Genomic DNA, 20556 nt, shown 5'->3' on the forward strand with positions numbered 1-20556 from the left:
ACCTCAGCCAATAGCAGGGCTCGGCGCTTAGTACCGCCCCTTCCAGCAGAGGTCGCTCGTTCTCTCTTACTAGAGGTGGATGCGAGGTGACTGACAGCCTCAGTAGCCAATAGGATGAGGCGCCAGGATCACGGCGAGACGCCATTGGCTGGTGTGTCTAGCAGTGTTGTGCATCTGTGAGGGAGTAGGAAGAAGCAGCTGACAGAGGCCACAGGCTGATGGGATAGATGGGAGCTGAGCCATGTAAGTGAAAGCTGCGAGGTGTGTCTGTTATTGTTAGAGTCAGTCAGGCGGCCGCTGGGAAGAGGAGTGATGAGGCTTTGTATAATGTCTGTCTATATACAGCTGTGAGTGATGTATATGATGGAGACTGCTCCTATACTGAGGTGGGATCTGGATATTGCACGTATGACACGCTGGACCTCAGATAACCTTGCAGCCAATCACATGCCTGCTTTCATCTTCACAGCTTAGATTTAAAAATAAAAGAAGCCATCTGATTGGTTGTCATGGGTGACAGTGATACCTTGAATTTCTGCCATTTTTTATGGTTTCAGTGAAAAGTCCTGAAATTTGGCGCCATGTCAAATGTACACGAGAAACAAGTGGTGGTATGCTGAGAAAAATATGCCAAAGAGGCAAAAACATAGCCTGAAATCCCTACCTATGTAAGGTTATTCAGAACAAGCAGGAAAATTGGGCGTGACGTATTTTTTGTGGTAAAAATGCCGTTAAAGTGCTACAAAGCATTATTTTGTGGCTTTTTTTAATTGCCCATCTTTGCCTCAGTCTTTTTTTTCCGTAGGGAAATCTGTGGAGAGTAGAAAAATAACAAGCGCAAAGCATACGGCACCAAAAATGGTAAAAAGGCCCAAAAACAATGAAAAGGCACAAAAAACGCAGTTTGTAGAGAGTTTTGTAATTCCCTGCGGGGTTAATGGAAACATCTGGCTGCAAAAAAATAAAAGGGAAAAAAAAATCTAAGTGGTGGGAAGTTATGGAGATTGTCGTTTCCCACAAATTCCCTACTGGCGCCCGCGGCGTCTGAATTATTGAGAGGCTCGGGCTCTCCCGTGGGCAAGAAAAGAAATCTATCGAGTCAGGTAGACTTCTGGAAGAACTCACGCCAGTTTTCTGGTCCCAACTCATTGTCTTAAAGGGATTCTATCATTAAAACTGTATTTTTCCTCGCGAACACGTAGAAATAGCCTTAAGAAAGGCTATTCTTCTCCTACCTTTAGATGTCTTCTCCGCGCTGCCGTTTCGTAGATAACCTGGTTTTTAACGGTATGCAAATGAGTTCTCTCACAGCACTGGGGGTGTCCCCAGTGCTGCGAGAGAACTCTCCAGCGACTGCCTCTTCTTTCTCTGGAACGCCCTCTCCTCGACTAGAGATGAGCAAATAGTATTCAAAACTGCAGTTTCGAATACCTCACTCCATTGGAATGAATGGGAGCGGCCACGCGCCGGCCAGTGCTTAACCCCTTCTAGTTCGCCCGCTCCCATTCATTCCTATGGGAGTGAGGTATTCGAAACTGAAGTTTCGAGTGGTACTTGCTCATCTCTATCCGTGACGTCTTCTTCTGGCTTTATGGGACGCATGCGCGGTCGGCTCTGCCATGCCTGTGGCCATTTTCGTGTTGCTGCTTCCACCCCCTCACAAACATTAGATGGTTAGACAGTCCGGCACAAATTGGCAGTTTGCTCGATCTTCATATAATGTATATCGCCAGCCTAATAATATTGGTGTCCTATAAGGATCAGTCACCAATTGCAGATCCATGTGGGTCGCACAACTAAGGAATATAATGCAAGAAAGCTATAGTAACTGTTGTGGTGACGTTCTATGGGCACGCTTGGGCTGAAGCTTGGGGACATATAAGGTACATACGTCTTTTGGCTGCATTGCAAAATGTAACAGGTCAGCAGATTCAGCTATGAATGAAACCACTTCTGCTTTTTACTTTTTGCAACTCATTTCAGTATCCTATGCCCCCGCTTTGTACAATTTGCCCTGTCAGGAGTTCTAGGTACAATATTATAAGTGTGGGACATGGAAGTTTATATGTAGTAAATCTTTTATTACTTGGCCACATAGAAGTTCTGTTTTTTTACGAGTCTATTTGTATCTTTATACAATGTTTCTGTTCTTATGATTATCAGTAAATGTAACAATGAGCTTCAGAACTACCCGAATGTATCAGGGACTACAACCACACCCCAACAAAAAATAATAAGAATCTCTCATTATTTGGGGAAACGCCATCTACAGTATATCAGAAACGGGATAATATAATAGAGACTTCTAGCACATGGGACCTTCTGCAATTCGACCAGACTTAAAGGGGCTCTGTCATTGGAATAACGTGATTTTAAAAAATGTAAATGAGTCTCTCCGTGCACCCTGGTTGTTCCCCCAAGCCACCATGCACCCCCCTGTGCTCAGAGAATTCCTCCTCCTTTGACCATGTAACCTCCCCCATCGTCTCTAATCTCGCTCCTGCGCATTGAAATCTCGGGCATGAGCAGTAACGCTACCTTCTGAGCGCTACTGCACATGTCCGAGCACCATTTTCTTGTGGACAATGGAAGAAAGAACACAAGAAAAGGCTAATCAGGCATATGAATATCATGTTATTCCTATGATAGAGCCCCTTTAAAGAGGACCTTTCATGGTTTGGGGCACAGGCAGTTCCATATACTGCTGGAAAGCCGACAAGGCGCTGAATTCAGGGCACTGTCGGCTTTCCCGATCTGTGTCCCGGGTAAAGCGCTATCGGTCCCGGTACCGTAGCTCTTTACAGTCAGAAGGGCGTTCCTGACAGTCAGTCAGGTACATCCTCCTCCACAGCAGCGCCTATAGCACTGTACAATGTGAGCGGGGAGGAGCGCCCCCTCCCTCTGCTCACAGTGCTTGTCCATAGACGAGTATTATCACTGGTTATACTATATATCTATATATCTGTATATCAGCTCTGCATTCTGGGATTCTGCCTACAAACTGGATTGGAGGGTAAGCAGCTCAGTATACCGGTGTATAGTAGTCTCTGCTAGATCTCAATGCAGGGGCACTTTAAGGGATTGTGAATGTCAGGACAATATACTCTGGTACAGTGTAATAAATACACTTATATGACAGGAAAAGTAACCATAAAGTAATAGCCTTGTCAGGAGCGAGCTGGTAATGTCTGCATGGACACAGATGAGAGTACCACAACCCTAAAACCTGTGACTGCAGTAACTATATCAGAATATAGGTAAGTACCAGATTGGTGACCATCGCGGGCTGACATTTGTAGCCCCTTAGCGACCCTTGACGTAACTGTACATCATGGGTCGCATGGGGATGTATGGAGCGAGCTCACACGCTGAGCTCGCTCCATACACGGCAGATGCCGGCTGTATAATACAGCCAGGACCTGCCACTAACAGCAGCGGTCGGTGCCCGAGCCGATCGCTGCTGTTAACCCTTTACACACTGCGGTCAAACGTGACCGCAGTGTGTAAACGGCGCCGGCGGCATGGGCGCCGCCATGTTTTGCCGATCGCCGCCCTCCTGAACGTCACAAGAGGGCGGTGATCGGTTGCTATGACAGCCGGAAGCCTATTGAAGGCTTCCAGGCTTGTCTCTGCACTAGATCTATTAGACGATGCCAGAGGCCAGAGGCATCGTCTAATAGAAGTGCTGCGATTTTCCTATTCACTGCAATACTGTAGTATTGCAGTGAATAGTATGAGCGATCAGACTCCCTAGGTTTCAAGGTACCTAAGGGGTCTGATCATAAATGTAACAGAAGAAAAAAAAAGTTTTTAAAAGTATTAAAAAAATAAAAAAAATATAAAAGTTCAAATCACCCCCCTTTCCCTAGATCAGCTATAAAAGTAATTAAAGAACATTAAACATAAACATATTAGGTATCCCTGCGCTCCAAAATGCCTGAACTATTAGAATATTAAAACATTTATCCCGTAATGCGAACGGCGTAGCGGCAAAAAAAATAAAAACAGCCAAAAAGCGTTTTTTTCAACACTTTGCCTCCTATAAAAAATTGAATAAAAAGTGATCAAACCATCGGATCTTTCCCCAAATGGTATCAATAGAAACGTCATCTTGTCCCGCATAAAAAGACACCACAACCAGCTCCATACATGGAAATATGAAAAAGTTACAGGTGTTAGAACATGATGACACAAATTTTTTTTTCTATTTTGCAAAGTTTATCATTTTTTTAAAAGTATCAAAAAATTTCAAATACTATATAAATTTGGTATCACCGCGTTTGTACTGACACGTAGAACACAGGTAACATGTCATTTGTACCAAACAGTGAACGCTGTAAAAATTAAACCCATAAGAAAATGGCGCAAATGCATTTTTTCTCCAATTGCGCCTCATTCTGAATTTTTTTCCAGCTTCCCAGTACATTGCACAGCATATTGAATGGTGCCATTACAAAGTACAATTTGTCCCGCAAACAATAAGCTATCATGTGACTCTGTGAACTGAAAAATGAAAAAGTTATGGCTCTTGAAATGTGAGGAGGGAAAAACGAAAATGCGAAACCAAAAAATGGCCTGGTCCTTAAGGGGGTAGCTTTGTTGCATAGTAATTATCTTGCATGTTTGTTTTTTTTATTATTATTATTAAAAATTTTAAAGCTCTTTTCAGGGATTGTGATATTGATGATTTATCCTGAATTATCAGATCACCGCTGGTTATAGAGGCAGCATTGCTAGGGAGAGATGCGTCCTTTTGTCAGATCATTCAGGGAGTCTGTCAGCAGAAAAATCTGGATCAAATCGATGAAAGTATTTTGTATAGCAGCTTCTTTACTTTCCAAAGATGCCTCTCTGTTATACAGATTATAATAAAAATCAAGATTTTACTCTGATAATTAGTTTAACCCCTTCCCGCCAACGGCATATTTCGATTTTCGTTTTTGACTCCCCTCCTTCTAAACCCCATAACTTTTTTATTTCTCCGCTCTCAGAGCCATCTAAGTTCTTAATCTTTGCGGGACAAATTGTTCTTCATGATGCCGCCATTAATTATTCTGTATAATGTACTGTGAAGCTGGAAAAAAATTCAGAATGGGGTGGATTTGAACAAAAAGTGCATTTCTGCGACTTCCTTACGGGCTTCAGTTTTACGGCGTTCACTGTGCAGCCACAATGACCTGTCCCATGTATTCTGTGTTTCAGTACAATTCCAGGGATACCAAATTAATATGGTTTTATTTACATTTTAACCCCTTAACAAAAATCCAAAACTGTGTTAAAAAAAATTTTTTCTAAAAGTCGCCATATTCTGACACCCATAACTTTTTTTTTTATACGTCCGTGTACGATGCATAGGGCGACTTTTTTTGCAGGGCCAGGTAGTTCTACCATTTTGGGGAAATGCTATTGCTTTGATCACTTTGTATTAATAATTTTTATAAGAAGCAAAACAGTGAAAAAACGGTGGTTTGGCACTTTTGACTCTTTCCTGCTATGGCGTTTACTGTACAGGAAAAATATTTTTATAGATTTGTAGAGTGCCCATGCGCCGCCGGGAAGATTGCGCCTCGGTCAGCTTTGACCGAGGCACCAACCGGAGACATTAGCGCTGGGTATCTACTGTGTAAAACAGTAGACATCCGGCAGCTATGGCGGCCACCTGACTCCCGGGCAGCCGCCATAGTTAAACACCTGGCATCCGCTGTAGTGTGATATAGTCACGTGACACAGAGTTTCATCCATGTTGGGATCACGATGGGTCTTTTCAATGGAATTCCCACCGAAAACTTGCTTGGTTTTTGGTTGCATAAGGGGGCAGTTTGCTCATATAGAGGCGGCTTCCATAGTGTATAATAGCGGGAGAATCGGTCACTGAAGAAAAACTGTCTTTAAAGTGGAGATGTTTTACTATATTAAAGCGTTATTAATGTCTGTTGCTGTCATCCATCATAGGATAACCACTGACATGAACTATAGCAGAGTGACGGACACACATGGAGCCCCTTCTGTCCGTGTCTGTTCTGATTGACTCTAATGTAAGCAGCATGGCGGACACTTTCTTCTGGCCTGTTTGTTCACTTTTGTTATGGAAGAAAGTCCTGCACACACCACTGTCTTCTATCAGCAAACAAAAAAAAGAAGCCCTGAATTTTACAATGAGGTGAAAGCAAGATGGACTAAGGGGCCCGGCTGCCTCTGTCATTTAATGTCTGTTGCTCTTATCCTCTGATGAATGAGAGTAGCAGACACTGAATACCTGTAGTGTAAGGCTTTCTTTGCTATTCCAGATGAATAATATCTATACTGGAGGGGTCTGGTGGATTAATGGGTGTTGGGAGATTTCCATGTAGGACTCCAGGAACTAGTCAGAAGTTACCAGAAGTGCAGAGCGCCTCACCAGATGATTTATGGCTCCCTTGGCTAATTTCTCCAAATGTTTTATGGTATTTCTAGTAGAATGTAGGTAATAAGTCTGATAATTTACTGTATTACTGACTACTGGTTTAAGTAGTACGCTATATACAATCCTAACAGTCATGGCACAGGTTTATGTCATAGAAAGCTTCTGGAATTTAGCAAATCCTTTGTCTTAGTCTAATGAATTGCCCCCTGCTCATTCAGTCTAAATACCATACAAAACTGTAAAGTGATCCATCCTAAATAAGGATCCTGGACATATCTGCCAGTTTATTGTTCTCTGAATTAAAATGGCCCTGTGTGCTAAGCGAAGGGTGGACGATGGAAAACAAATAACAAATGCATTGCAGCTGACCATCTGCTGATGGTTTCCATGATTGTAAGGCCAGGTTCACATGGGGTTTTTTAATCCAGAACCTGAGGAGGAGTCCGCCTCAGGTTCTGGCCCAAAATACGGGTAGCTGCGCTCACTCCACTCCGGATTAGACCTAGTCGAGAGGAGGGAGTATCTTCAGGCAGATTCGCGAGACGACTCGGCCTGAAGAATGAGCATGTCCGTTCTTTTTTCCGGGAGCCGGAACAAACCACTCTTGGAAACAAGAATTGACTGGCTCCCATTGATTTCAATGGGAGACGTCTTTTTGGTCAGGATTTTGAGGCGGATACGGCCTCAAAACCCTGACCAAAATACCCCATGTGAACTCAGCCTTATACTTATTGTTGGCGGGCAGTGTCATTGGGTCTTAGCAGCAACTCTGGTAGGAGCTGTGCACTAGCCAGCAATAGTTTTCATATATATAAATATCAGTACTAGCAGAATTTACATGTACAGCTATTGCCGCATTCAGAGTTTACATGGCCCGGCTTTCACAATGGTCTATTATCTTTGCAATTTCTCAGCGACCAGTGATAACTGTCAAGTGTAAACAAGCCTTTACAATATGGAGCAGCTCTGGACAGCGAGTATTGTATGGATGTAGACCAGTAGGTACATTGCTGAGCCAATATTAGGATCCATTGTGATCACCTAAATTAACCACAATGTACTGTAGGTCCTTATAATACCGTTTGTTGGTGATCTGACCATAATCAGACTGGGATTCATATCTGCAATACAAGCGCAGAAATGGGCCCAAGCTGCATTACAGCTTTATACATAACCACTATATATATGTGTATATATATATATATATATATATATATATATATGACAATGGGATTTCATTGTCTCCTGAGAGATTGGAAAACACTTCCCCAAATTCTTCTTAAGGATTTGCTAACCTTATAGATCCAATCCTATCTTGGATTCTAAATATACGGCACATCCGCAAAAGGGTAGGTTCACACGTAGTTCTATGCAGGCCGAATTTTGTGGCAGAATCCACAAAACTCCCAACTATCCAATTTATTTCAATAAGAAAAAAAAAGGTATGAGGTCCTAGGCCTTTTTTTTTTGCATTAGTTTTTGCAAAAACTGCTACTTTTTTATTCTTTCCTGCCTCCCATTCCTTTCAAGGGGTTTTGCGAGGCAGAATCCACTTAATGATAGGTAGGGTCTGACGCTCACTCTCCCCGAGCTGCGTCTCTCTCTGGTCAAAACCCGCCTGCCACGACCATCGCGGTCGCGGCTTTCCCCTCCACTGTCGGCTCGAATGAGCCGACATAGAAGGGTGCTGCTGGGGGCGGAAGCCGCGCGGCTCAACCCGCGCGGCTTCTGCCTGAAGATAGGGCAGGTCGCTTCTTTTCTCCGCTAGCAGCAGCCCGCCGCTAGCGGGAAAAAAAAGCCTGGCGGTCTGCATAGACCACCATTGTAAGGGGAGGTTTTTGACGCGAAATCCGCTGTCAAAAACCTCCCCTGGGCTCACGTGTGAACGAGCCCTTAGGGCTCCTATGCCAAAAAGTGAAAGCAGAATGATCTTTCCAAACTGGGGACACAGGACCCCCATTCTTCTTATCAGTCAGGCTCCCACTGCTTACATATTAGGAGTAACCCTTTAAGGCTTTACTGCTTTCTCCTCTTTGACACTATATTTACAGCCCTCGCATGGAGTTTTATTGGTTGTGTAAATGCAGCCAAAGGGCAGGATCACATGAGCATAACACGGGCGCTTACTTACTACAGTACTGTGGCCAATAATCCAGGCCTGACCCTGGCTCTAGTGACCCAAAAGCAATGAATCGCAGGGATCAAAATTGTGCGCTTATTACACTCGTGTGAAACTGGCCAGAGATAGAGGACAATTTATGAGCACATTTAAGATTTATTGGTTAAAATAGGCGGTGGGTTGGTTCATGTTTTGGAAAACTTTTGACGTATCCTAGGCATTTGTCAGAGTCGCACATCAGACATCATGCGATCCCAATGATAATGTTCACAGATGGCCTATAGAAGTGAGGGGGTCCAGGGGGGTGAGGGGGCCGAGGGCAGACACTGAAAAAACTGAGAATATATTAGTGGTTAAGCTAAGACTTGGCACAATGGCCAGTATCCTGATTCTCTGGCATAAAGCCTAGGTTGTATTTATTTTTTTTATTATTTATAGCTTCATATCCGTATAGTGTGACTATTACATAATACAGACATTAAGCATTCTGGATTCAACAGTTTGCATTACCATTCAAGGGAGTGTGTCACAAGGAAACTCAGTATGATACCAAGAGTCTGTCACCGGGAAACTCGGTACATAGCTTTAGCATTTCCTTGAAAAAGCAATTTGTAGGTATATGCTGCAACTCTGATAGCCAGTGACTGAATCCATAGCGTTTTACAGATCTAGAAACTCACGGGAAGAACACACAGACTCCTTGCAGATGTTGAACCCAGGACAGGGCTGTAAGGCACTCGTGCTAACCACTGAGCCACCATGCTGCCCGTAATCTATTTCTGTAGGTGGTCGGTAGGATTTCCTTGTTATGTTCCCTGTTAGGCTTTGTTCCTTTGTGCAGTCTCTATTGATTTCTCTCTTTCAGAATACTTTGTACTATTCGGTAATTACTAATGATTCTCATTTAGGTGTCCGCTGGCAATGAGCTTTTATTAGCTACTATTCAGAGAATATCAATTGTAGAGAAATTGCAGAGACCTTCCCTTTTACTTCTCCCAAGACTATACACCTGTACATTATGGAGTTTGTACAATACATACGTGCGTTCTCCCAATGTAGTGCCAGATCTGTCCACAGTCTATACACCGCTCCCTTCACTTCAGTGGAGCTAAGGTGCCGTACCAAGCACAACTCGTGGACAGGGGTTGCTCTGTTTCTGAAAGAAAAAAGCCACCTTTTCTTTCTAATCCTGTTACGCAGTTGGACTTGGATACTAAGGTCACATGTAGTGAATTACAGCAAAAAACATGACTTTGGGGGGAATGAGGGACAAAAACGCAGCAGTGTGGGGTTGGAGAGGTATAAGGAGGGATTCTCAATGTGTGTCCTCAGACTTTCTTTGGCATCCATATATTATATGTGATTGTTTGGTTTATGTTGGAGGAAGATTTCAAGAAAATCTGATATTCTGTGTTCAGTCTAGATCAGTGTCTGAACTGTGGTGCAGATATACACAGTCCAGTCCCATTAATGTGACCACCTGTCAAAATCCAGAATAACCCCCTTTGGCAGAGCGGATCGCTGCAAGACGTGCAGGAAGAGAGGGGATGTTGTGATGATGATCACTGGGATGTTGAGCCATGCCGACTCCAGTGCCGTGTCCAGCTGTACTAGGTTACACGGTTGAGCATCCATGGCGCGAACAACCCAATCGAGGTGGTCCCACAGATTCTCGGTTGGGTTCAAGTCCGGGGAATTTTCTGGCCAAGGGAGTACAGTAATCTCATCCTGGTGCTCCTCTAACCACGCATGTACACTGCGAGCTTTATAACACGTCGTATTGTCCTGCTGGTAGATGCCATCATCCTGAGGAAAAACAATTCCCATGTAGGGGTGAACATGGTCCACAAGGATAGATGCATAGTTGTGCTGATCCATCGTGCCTTCCACAATGATGAGTGTACGCAGATGGCTGATGACACGTGCCTTCTGCCATTGGTTATTTAACGTTGACGTCAAAAGTAGGCAGCGGTCACATTAATATGACTGGACTGTGTAGATCCTGATGGGCCTGTTTTCTGTAATATACCCGCCACCCCTTTATGTAAAATGTCCACCTGCTTCTTGGACTACACTGTGCATGCCGTACTTTATTAGTCTGCCATGCTTCCCTCTAGTCTCTGCTGGGTGATCCAAGAGAAGGTTGGTACAGCGACTACCAGAGCATCAGATCTATGGAATTAATAGGCCATACTGACTCTGACTCCTTCATTTTTCCTCATCCCGACTCCTACTCCTTCTCCGACTCCTGCATAAATGGCTGACAGTCATGGTCAAGCGTGCTGAGTGGAGAAGATACACACAGCTGCCCACCATGCCTAGCTCATTCATATGCCTGATGAAGGGCACTGTCCCAGTGACTGGCTGAGCGGGCACTTCTGCCATCCATGAGTTATACCGCCCTTTTCTTATGAAAGGTACCAACAATCACTGTTATCTGGTCCCCTGAAGACCTAGGAATAATGTCCATTCCATTTTATATGTGTCGAAATAACAAAATTACCGTTCAGATCCTGACCAGTCCTGCCTCCTGTTCCCTGTCAGACATTATTTGTTACTGTAGCAATAATGTGATATAATTTCTGGTACTTACCTTTTAAACCCCGTTGATTGGGCTATAAAATGGCCTTTCAATAAAGGTTCAATACTTACTAATGTCTAAAGGATAGAAACTTACCTGTAGGCCGACATCGTTTTCACAAAGACCAAGACGTCCAATTGCTGCAAAACGTTGTCCTCTTCTGTGTATTGTACATGTTATGATATTATCCTTTCAGCGCATATTCCTGTCCTTTTTTTATGTGGAGTGTGGGTCTTCGGTCAAATATTTTTGGAGGGAACTGTGGGAACTTGTGGTACTAGAAGCATCCTACTTCCTGCAGACACATGAAATGTACATTATCTGGTCATTCAGCACAATCTGAGAAACAAGCAGATGTTGTCTGGTCTTAGAAATGTTTATTCAAAACCTTTTTTTTTCCCCTGAATTTCTTCTTAAAGAGATCCTATTATTGGATACCCTTTTTTTCTGACTAACACGTAGGAATAGCCTTAAGAAAGGCAATTCTTCTCCTACCTTTAGATGTCTTCATCACACCGCCATTCGGTAGAAATCCTGGTTTTCTTCAGTATGCAAACGAGTTCTCTCGCAGCACTGGGGGCAGTCTCTAGCGCTCAAACAGCACTGGGGGTGTCCCCAATGCTGCGAGAGAACTCTCCAGCGACCCTTATATTTCTTCTGCAATGGCCTCTCCCTCTGTCATCTTCTGTCCTAAGCGGAGCGTATACTCAGTGTGAAGGCTCTGCTGCGGTTCCATAGGAATGAATGGAAGCAGCCGGCACACAGCCTTAACTCCCTGCACGCTGGCGGCGTCCATTCATTCTAATGGGAGACTAGCTATCATCTCTAGTAGCTACTTACCTGCAGAGATGGCTGGTCCGGTGCCCAGTGTTCTTGTTCTTCTTCGCCTCGCTGCCCCTGCCTCCCAGATTAGTGTTAAAGAGCTAGGAAGAAGGCGGGGCTTGTGGCTTAGGAGAGTGTGGGCGGGTACTGGGAGGGGAGACGTGACGTCTCCCCACCCTGTACCCACCCATACTCTCCTAACCTGGGAGGTGGGGGCAGCGAGGCGAGGAAGACTGAGAACACCGGGCATCGGAGCAGCCATCTCTGCAGGTAAGTGGACACCAGGGGGGACTAAGCCAGAGGATTAAAAAAAAAATCCTCTGGCTACTTAGTGATTAAAAAAAATCACTACACAGCGTGGATTCTAACAATTAAAGCGTTCTATTGTTAGATTCCATGCTGTATAGTGAATAGGATTGTTTTTAAAATCCGATCTCCAATTAGTAAATAAAATCCCATTGACTTGTATTGGGATCGGAATTGGGTTCGAATGAAAAATGATCGGAAATCAGATTTCAAAATCGATCCTGAAAAGTTAAGATCGGCTCAACCCTAACGGCCACTCATTTATATACCACTTAATCCTTCCCTTGGTCACATTAACACAAAAAGGGCTTATATCTTTGGAACGGCAGAAGAGATTTGGATAAACAGAACACCAGATACTTAGGGTGACTGTGCCAGTCATATGACGTAAGCAATTGGACTATTCACACCTGGATATAGGTACTGCTAAAAATATATAAATATATGTGTCCAAGAGATGGATTAATGAGCGGCCGTCCTCGCTTCCAGCTTTTCTTTGCTGTACTTCTAGCAATACTGCAGCACATAACAACGCGTTTCACAGAAACATCCATGTATTTCCCATGGGAGTGTGACAATTGTTCCCATGTTTGACCCTTCCCAGAACAGCCTGGCTGACATAAATCTGAAATGTATCTGGTATTATCCAGGAGGACTGAGCATTATGTTGCCGGGTGTTGGTTTTTTGTCCCCCCCCCCATCTAGTTTTCACCAACATTATGGAATATGGAACCCTATAAGGAAAACGTATGTGTGTTTTCATAGGGACTAAGAAGCCTCTGAATCTGTGTTTATATACTAAGTTGCTATATATCTCTTTGTTATGGTTCACGTACTTTCCTTCTTCCAGGAGGATTACAATGGCGTTGGGCTATGATCCAGAATGAAAGCAGAAATGAAGAGATTGAGACTGTACAAAAGATGCAGACCCCCTGACTGAAAACATTCTCCAGTCTGCCTTTTTGAGGTAAGTTACACGGGAAACACATTGGAAGACTTACTGATCCTTCCATCCAAATCATGCTGGCCAATGGAGTTAGTCTGAAAGTATCAAACAATGAACAATAAGGTATGAGAACTTTGGAAGTTATCTTAAAGGGATTTCCAGTTCTTTTTATTGATCCTATCCTCTGAATACATCATCAATAAGAGATCAGTGAGGGTCTGATCTCTTATTGATGATCTATTCTGATCTTTAATGGTTGCATGAAAGAGAATCCTAAGAAAAACTTTATTGCAACATCCATTCTTGCTGCCCACGTGATCACTCTCCATTGAAATGAATAGAAAAGAGATGATCTTACATCATGGATTGTATAACTTCTTTTCTTTTCGACTGGGAGCGGCCATGGATGTGTAAACACAAACTTGGTACTGAATTGTCTTTCCTGAATATGGATCCCTCATGTAAGAGTTGCACTTGTCATTTGTGCTTTGCCTGTATTGCATTATAGGCATTTATGGACCGTTCTACACGCTGTTATCAGTCAGTTCTCTGGCTTTATATCTCTTCGTTATATCATACAGGATGACTATGATTTTTAAGAAAGAAGATCATTTATTTCACAGCACAATTGTATTGTATTCAATCCTCAATGAAATGCTGAAGGGGTTATGCCACAGAATTGAGCTGTCCTCTATTTGAGAAGATAACTTGCTTATTGGTAAGGGTCTGACTGCTGAAACCCCTACTGATCCAGAGTCCTGGGAGTGGTTTTATTTCTCCCATTGAGAATGTAGCAGTGGACTCCGATCTGCACACACTTTCATTTCAGTGGTAACGCTGGAAGTAGCTGAAGTGCTCTTGGCTATATCTAGTGCTCCCATTGATCTAAATAGAGCAGGGGAACATCTACATTGATAATGGGAGAGAAAATACTCCCATCTTCCAGTGTCATTACGGTTCCCAGACCACCCAATGTCACTGGGCCCTTACCAATAGATGCCAGCCCAGGGGAGGTGACTAATAATAAGAAATACTTATACTTGCCTCTCCTGGGTGACGATTCCTGGCATCCTCTCTGGTCTCTTCTGGCCTGTGAGTGAGACCCTACGCCCCAGATGTCACTGCTGGGGTCTGTGATTGGACCCCAGTGGTCACATTATGTACAGGCATAGCAATGTCAGTGAGCCCCACGTGTTCGCTGAGCCTCAATTTCAGGCCCCACATATTGGACTCCCACTGATCTCTTACATCTCTTAAAGGGGCTCTATCACTTGGAAAAGTCATTTTTATCTAAACACATGCTTGCATAGGCTTTAGAAAGGCTATTCCACACTTACCTTTTGTATGTAGATTGCTTCAGTGGTCTCTGAATAAGTCCGTTTTTATTCATATGCTAATGAGCCTCCAGGCAGCTCAGGAAGTTCCCAGCAGCCTCCTCTCTCCCATTATCTTCTATGTGTGTGAAGCAAACAGGAAGCGAGTCATCAGCAGCAGCAGCGGTCTCCCATAGAAGACAATAGGAGAGGTGTGCACCTTCTATCGTGCACTAGTCTAATTAGCATATGAATATAAACGGACTTATTCAGAAACCAGTGAGGCAATCTACATACAAAAGGTAGGTGTGAAATAGACTTTCTAAGGGCTATGCAAAGGTGTGATTAGTTAAAAATGACTTTTCCTAGTGATAGAGCCCCTTTAAACTGTTAGTACCCTGCAGATCAGCTGTTTCCCACAGCACGCAGCTCCAGTACTGTTTACATGCCGGGCATTGCACTGCTCACCGTATTCTGGATAACTGCAGTTGTAGGTACTATAGTTGTATCCCTTTCAAGTATCTAAGATACCACTGAAGCCCCCATAACCATCACTATCCAGAATTCACTGTAGGGGGACAAAAGCTTGCACCGATACCCACACGACTTTAGCCCTGCCACTGCCCCCTTCTCAGAATTGAAGAGAACTCATTTTCATGGCATAACACTTTTAAAGAGGATCGGTCATCTCCCCTGACATATCAGATTTTAGTAGTTGTTTATTCCCAATGAAACATCCATTGTGGAACAATGGAGACAGGCAAACTTCTAACTGTATACCCCCTGAAAATAATCTAGTGGCTATTGTAATGTGACACATTTTACACACATTAAGTTAATATATTTTTTTGTTCCCTACCACAGCTACCACTGACATCATGATCACGGTAACAGAACTCAAAATTTTGGCAGATGCCCAGTCCTCCTATCACATATTGAAGCCATGGTGGGACGTGTTCTGGTATTATATCACAATGGTGATGTTGATGATCGCCGTCCTGGCCGGTGCTCTGCAGTTGACACAAAGCAGAATGCTCTGTCTTCCTTGTAAGGCGGAAGTGGGCAACCACTGTGCACATCCTCTGGATCAAGTCAGCGTAAAGATTAATCTGTCTGCCAATCCCCTGGGAAAAATCAGTCCCTCAAGAGGAATCCAGAATGAGTTACACCGCCAGCAATACGCCTACATTGACGCCGTTTGCTACGAGAAGCAGCTGCATTGGTTTACAAAGTTTTTTCCTTACCTGGTGTTTCTTCATACTATAATATTTGCTGTGTGTAGCAATTTTTGGCTTCATTACCCAAGCACAAGTTCTAGATTGGAGCACTTTGTTGCCATACTGTATAAGTGTTTCGATTCTCCATGGACAACTCGAGCTTTGTCCGAGACGGTCGCAGAACAGACCATGAGAAACTGGTCAAACAAGCCATCGCGACGGTTGACTAGCGAAGATACGGATGCAAGGAGACAATCCGTACAACATGGGGTTGAAGCCACTGCCGTGGAGGATGACGCTTCGAGTGTCCTGGACAAGAAAGAAGGGGAACAGGCCAAGGCCCTGTTTGAAAAAGTCCGCAAGTTTCGTCTTCACGTTGAGCAGAAGGACATCATTTATAGACTGTATCTGAAGCAGATCGTCGTGAAAGTCCTCGCTCTACTCGTGATTATTACATACGTGTCTTATTTTTTGATGCATATAACATTTGAAATTGACTGTAAAGTTGACATTGAGGCATTTACAGGGTACAAGAGATACCAATGCGTGTATTCTCTTGCTGCAATTTTCAAGGTTTTGGCTACATTTTACGTTCTCCTTGTATTTTTGTACGGGTTTGCTTGTTTTTACAGTTTGTGGTGGATGATGAGAAGTTCCCTGAAACAGTATTCATTTGAAGCCGTTCGAGAAAAGAGTCACTACAGCGACATCCCCGACGTCCAGAACGACTTTGCCTTTATCCTTCACTTAGCAGACCAGTACGATCCATTGTACTCCAAGCGTTTCTCCATATTTTTGTCCGAAGTCAGCGAGAACAGACTCAAGCAGATTAATCTCAACAACGAGTGGACGGTGGATATGCTGCGCAATAAACTCATCCGAAATTCCAAGGACAAAACCGAGCTTCATCTCTTTATGCTGAGTGGCGTGCCAGACAATGTGTTCGAACTCAACGAGATCGAAGTCATGAAGTTAGAACTTATACCAGATGCCAAGATCACCCCGATGATCACACAGCTAGTCAGTCTGAAGGAACTCCACATCTACCACTCAACACTTACTGTGGACCTACAAGCCCTGAGCTTTCTGGCTGACAACCTCGAAACTCTACATCTGAAATTTACTTCCGTCGAGAAGATTCCATCTTGGATTTTCCTCTTGAAGAACTTGAAGGAATTGTATTTAGCGGGATGTATTGACAACTACAGCTTTGCACACATTGAGGGCCTTCAGGACTTGAAGAACCTGACAACCCTTTACTTGAAGACCAGCATTCCCCGGATCCCACCCGTGGTTACAGACATGCTACCGTTTCTTCAGAAGCTTAGCATCAACAATGAAGGAAATAGACTCTTAATCTTAATTAGTTTGAAGAAGATGGTCAACCTTAGCAGCCTGGAATTGATCAACTGCGACCTCGAGCGAATCCCACATTCCATATTCAGTCTGGCTGAACTGAGGGAGATCGACTTCAGAGGGAATAACTTTAAAACCGTCGAAGAAATTATTAGTTTTCAACATTTGCCCAAACTGACCTGCTTGAAACTTTGGCACAACTCTATAGCCTACATACCACTACAGATTGGAGCTTTAGCCAACCTCGAACAGCTCCATCTCAATCACAACAATATAGAAATGATGCCACTACAACTATTTCTCTGCAACAAGCTGCGGGTATTAGACCTCAGCCATAACAATCTGAGTTTCATCCCGGACGAGATCCAGCTATTGAAGAATCTTCAGTATTTCTCTGTGACAAACAATAGTGTAAGTATGTTCCATTGGGTAGGATATCCCAAGGTATGCGTTTTTTTGGATTCTCTGCAAAATAGAATAGTAGAAGATTATCTCGCAAAAATAGATATACATCTATATAAACTGGCCCTGGGCAAGCTGGAGGGGAACAGCTTAGATGTTTTCTTACCTAGATGTCTAGGGGGCAAGTTAAGAAGATAGGTGAAGGGGTGCAACGGGACACCCTGCACAAAGAGGGTGTCTAAGGAGTTTAATTTCCACCCACCAAGGGCGGAGGATGGGGCAGTCCCAGAAAATATGGCGTACCATCTCCAACAAGGCCTGGCAGCGCCAGCACGAAGATTGAATAGGAAGTGAATCACTGGCTTTTTAATAGTAATCCTAATTTGGCTATAAACCCCGCATCATGTCAGTAGGCTTATTAACTGATGTTAAGGGGGCTGTCCCTAGAGGGCAGCATACAGAGGCACTGTTCTACTAATTACATCCTGGAGAATAGATTTGCACATTTTTTACCCAGAATCCCTAGCGGAGCAGGAATGACTTGTAAGTCTCCATACGCCGATGTAGGCACACACACTCTCCCTTATGTGTACGACTATCCCCTGACCCTGGCTTTTTAATGAATTAGAGGGTCTTTACGGTTTTTGACTGGCCATGGTGGTCTGCTATTTATGGAGTTGGAACTGAGCTGTGGAAAAATACGAGTTGGAGGCTTGGCCTACGGACTCCACAGCTCTGTATATCCACTCTAGCCGTATCACTTTGTATTGCTCGATTATTCACTTTTATACACCGCTTTCCCTTTTTTCCATTGTTAATATAAAAGTTTATCATGTGGAAACAGATGTTGATGGTGTATTGCCTGTCAGTGTGGCGGATGTGCTTCCTCCATTTACTGTCATCCTGTCTGAGCAGCTGTAGATTATAAGACATCTTGTTCTATGGACTGCTTGGTCCATCTTCCGTTTTAGAAGGGGACTAGTAAGTGATGTAATGGAGCAGACCGAGCTTAGTTATGTACTCTCCAACATTTGTACCTGCAAAAGGGATATGACTTAATGATTTCTATAGGATATGTTTACATGACAGAAAATGAAGAGGAGTTTAAAGGGATCCTATTATTGGATACCCTTTTTTTCTGACTGACACGTAGGAATGGCCTTAAGTAAGGCTATTCTTCTCTTATCTTTTAGATGTCTTCTCCGCGCCACCGTTCGGTAGAAATCCCGTTTTTCTTCTATATGCAAATGAGTTCTCTCACAGCACTGGGGGCGGTCCGCAGCGCTCAAACAGCCCTGGGGGCGTCCCCAATGCTGCAAGATAAATCTCCAGCGCTGCTTCTGTCTTCTTCTGGAGCGCCCTCTCCCCACGTCTTCTTCTGTCCTGGGTTTCAATCTTCTAGGCCTCGGGCAGAGCCGACTACGCATGCCCGGGCCACAAGAAAATGGCTGCCTACACCAGCTTACTGTGTAAGTGGACATTTTCTTGTGACCCGGGCATGCGTAGTTGCTCTACAGTATATCAGAGGTACTCACTACTTTTAGTAAAGGCCTTTTGACTGGGGTTTGCCATAAAGTAAAGGTCCACTCAGAACTAAGAAAATTAGAAAAAAAAAATTCTTAATGTGTCTAGTTTATAGATTTCCTAACATTTTTATCTTTTTTTTTCCCTTTCAGATTGAGATGTTACCCGATGGGCTGTTTAACTGCAGCAAACTGCAGTGTCTACTCCTAGGAAAGAACAGCCTGACCAGCCTGTCACCGCACGTCGGCGAATTGACAAACCTTATTAAGATAGAGCTGATCGGCAATCAGATTGAATCTCTTCCCCCCGAGCTTGAGTCCTGTCAGTCCCTAAAACCAAACTGTATTATTGTAGAGACCAACGTGCTGCATACACTGCCATCCTATACAAAAGAGAACCACAAGTCTGCGCACAGATAGGAGACCCACAACATGATGATTATTATTATTATTGCATTTTTTTCATTGCAATTTTTGTGACTAGTTTAGTTTCCGATCTCTACAGCTAACAGGGTAGCAGCATTATTTCATTCATGGGCTGGCGATTATATGGCAGCAGATTTTTGCATTGTTCATACTGTACTTTTTGCACACACAAAGATTTATTGGCTGCCGCCGCTGGATTATTATTAGCATTTCTTATTCTGACTTCTAGAACCTGCCACCGAAAAAGCTAAAATATCCTTTTTTGCTCTTTTCAGTGTTTATTATCTGTATATTATAGCACAAGATGATGAAAATGGTAGAGCTGCTTATAAGAAAGCCCCATAGACGCTGGAAGGAGCAACCGGGGGATGTGCGTCCGCCGCTCTAGTCGCACTCCTTCTCACTTTGGTTATGCAGTGAGGGCTTGGGACCATTGTTTTACTATTCGGTGGGGCCCCCCATATATTATCCTGTGAACACATAATAGGTCTTTTTTTTGTGGGAATACCCCTTTACGGGACCAAAAAAGTAGCCATATGTCAAAAATCCTTGGATCTTTGAGAGACCCAGGCATGCCAAACTCTTAAAAGTTGATGTGCGATAAACTACTGTGATAGTAACGTATATAGTTGTGTTTGTAGCTGTGTGTAGACTTAGTATATTTAGAAATGTGTGAAATGATGTAAGACTTATGACCTGTGTAAAGGTTTTACATTAGGTAGATATTACTGACGAATCTCAGACAAATCTGTGGATCAGACATGCTATTGATCCCATGGACATTTCATCCAGTGGAGTGGAACATACTATGGCACTGGTTATGTATGGGTGAGAGTGTAACCAAAGTCACCGATGTCGCCTGCTCCAAGCCTTGTTGCTTGTCTTGATTCATTATCTAATTATTTTTTTTTTTAATTAACCGCAATGTGAAATCCCTGCCGATGTCCTGTGTGAGATATAGAAGGAGTTTTCTGGTAGCTGATTTTTTTTTTTTTTTTGTAAATGGATTCTATCATTAAAATGCAATTTTTTGTTCCTAACCCATAGGAATAGCCTTAAAAAAGCCTATTCTTTTCCTACTTTTAGATGTCTTCTCCACGCCGCCGTTTGGTAGAAATCCCAATTTTCTTCTGTAAGCAAAT

General features: G+C 43.4%; 1 protein-coding gene across 1 annotated transcript; it reads left to right on the forward strand.

Moving 5' to 3' along the window:
* The first annotated feature begins 177 nt into the window (after positions 1 to 177).
* Positions 178 to 19661, forward strand: LRRC8B (leucine rich repeat containing 8 VRAC subunit B). The gene is made up of 4 exons (XM_075287840.1): positions 178 to 243; positions 13082 to 13198; positions 15355 to 17474; positions 19142 to 19661. Exons 3-4 carry the CDS (start codon positions 15369 to 15371, stop codon positions 19406 to 19408), a joined length of 2373 nt encoding a protein of 790 aa, XP_075143941.1. The 5' UTR covers positions 178 to 243; positions 13082 to 13198; positions 15355 to 15368; the 3' UTR covers positions 19409 to 19661.
* The last annotated feature ends 895 nt before the right edge of the window (positions 19662 to 20556 follow it).

Source organism: Leptodactylus fuscus, chromosome 9 (genome assembly GCF_031893055.1).
Source record: "Leptodactylus fuscus isolate aLepFus1 chromosome 9, aLepFus1.hap2, whole genome shotgun sequence".
NCBI lineage: Eukaryota > Metazoa > Chordata > Amphibia > Anura > Leptodactylidae > Leptodactylus > Leptodactylus fuscus.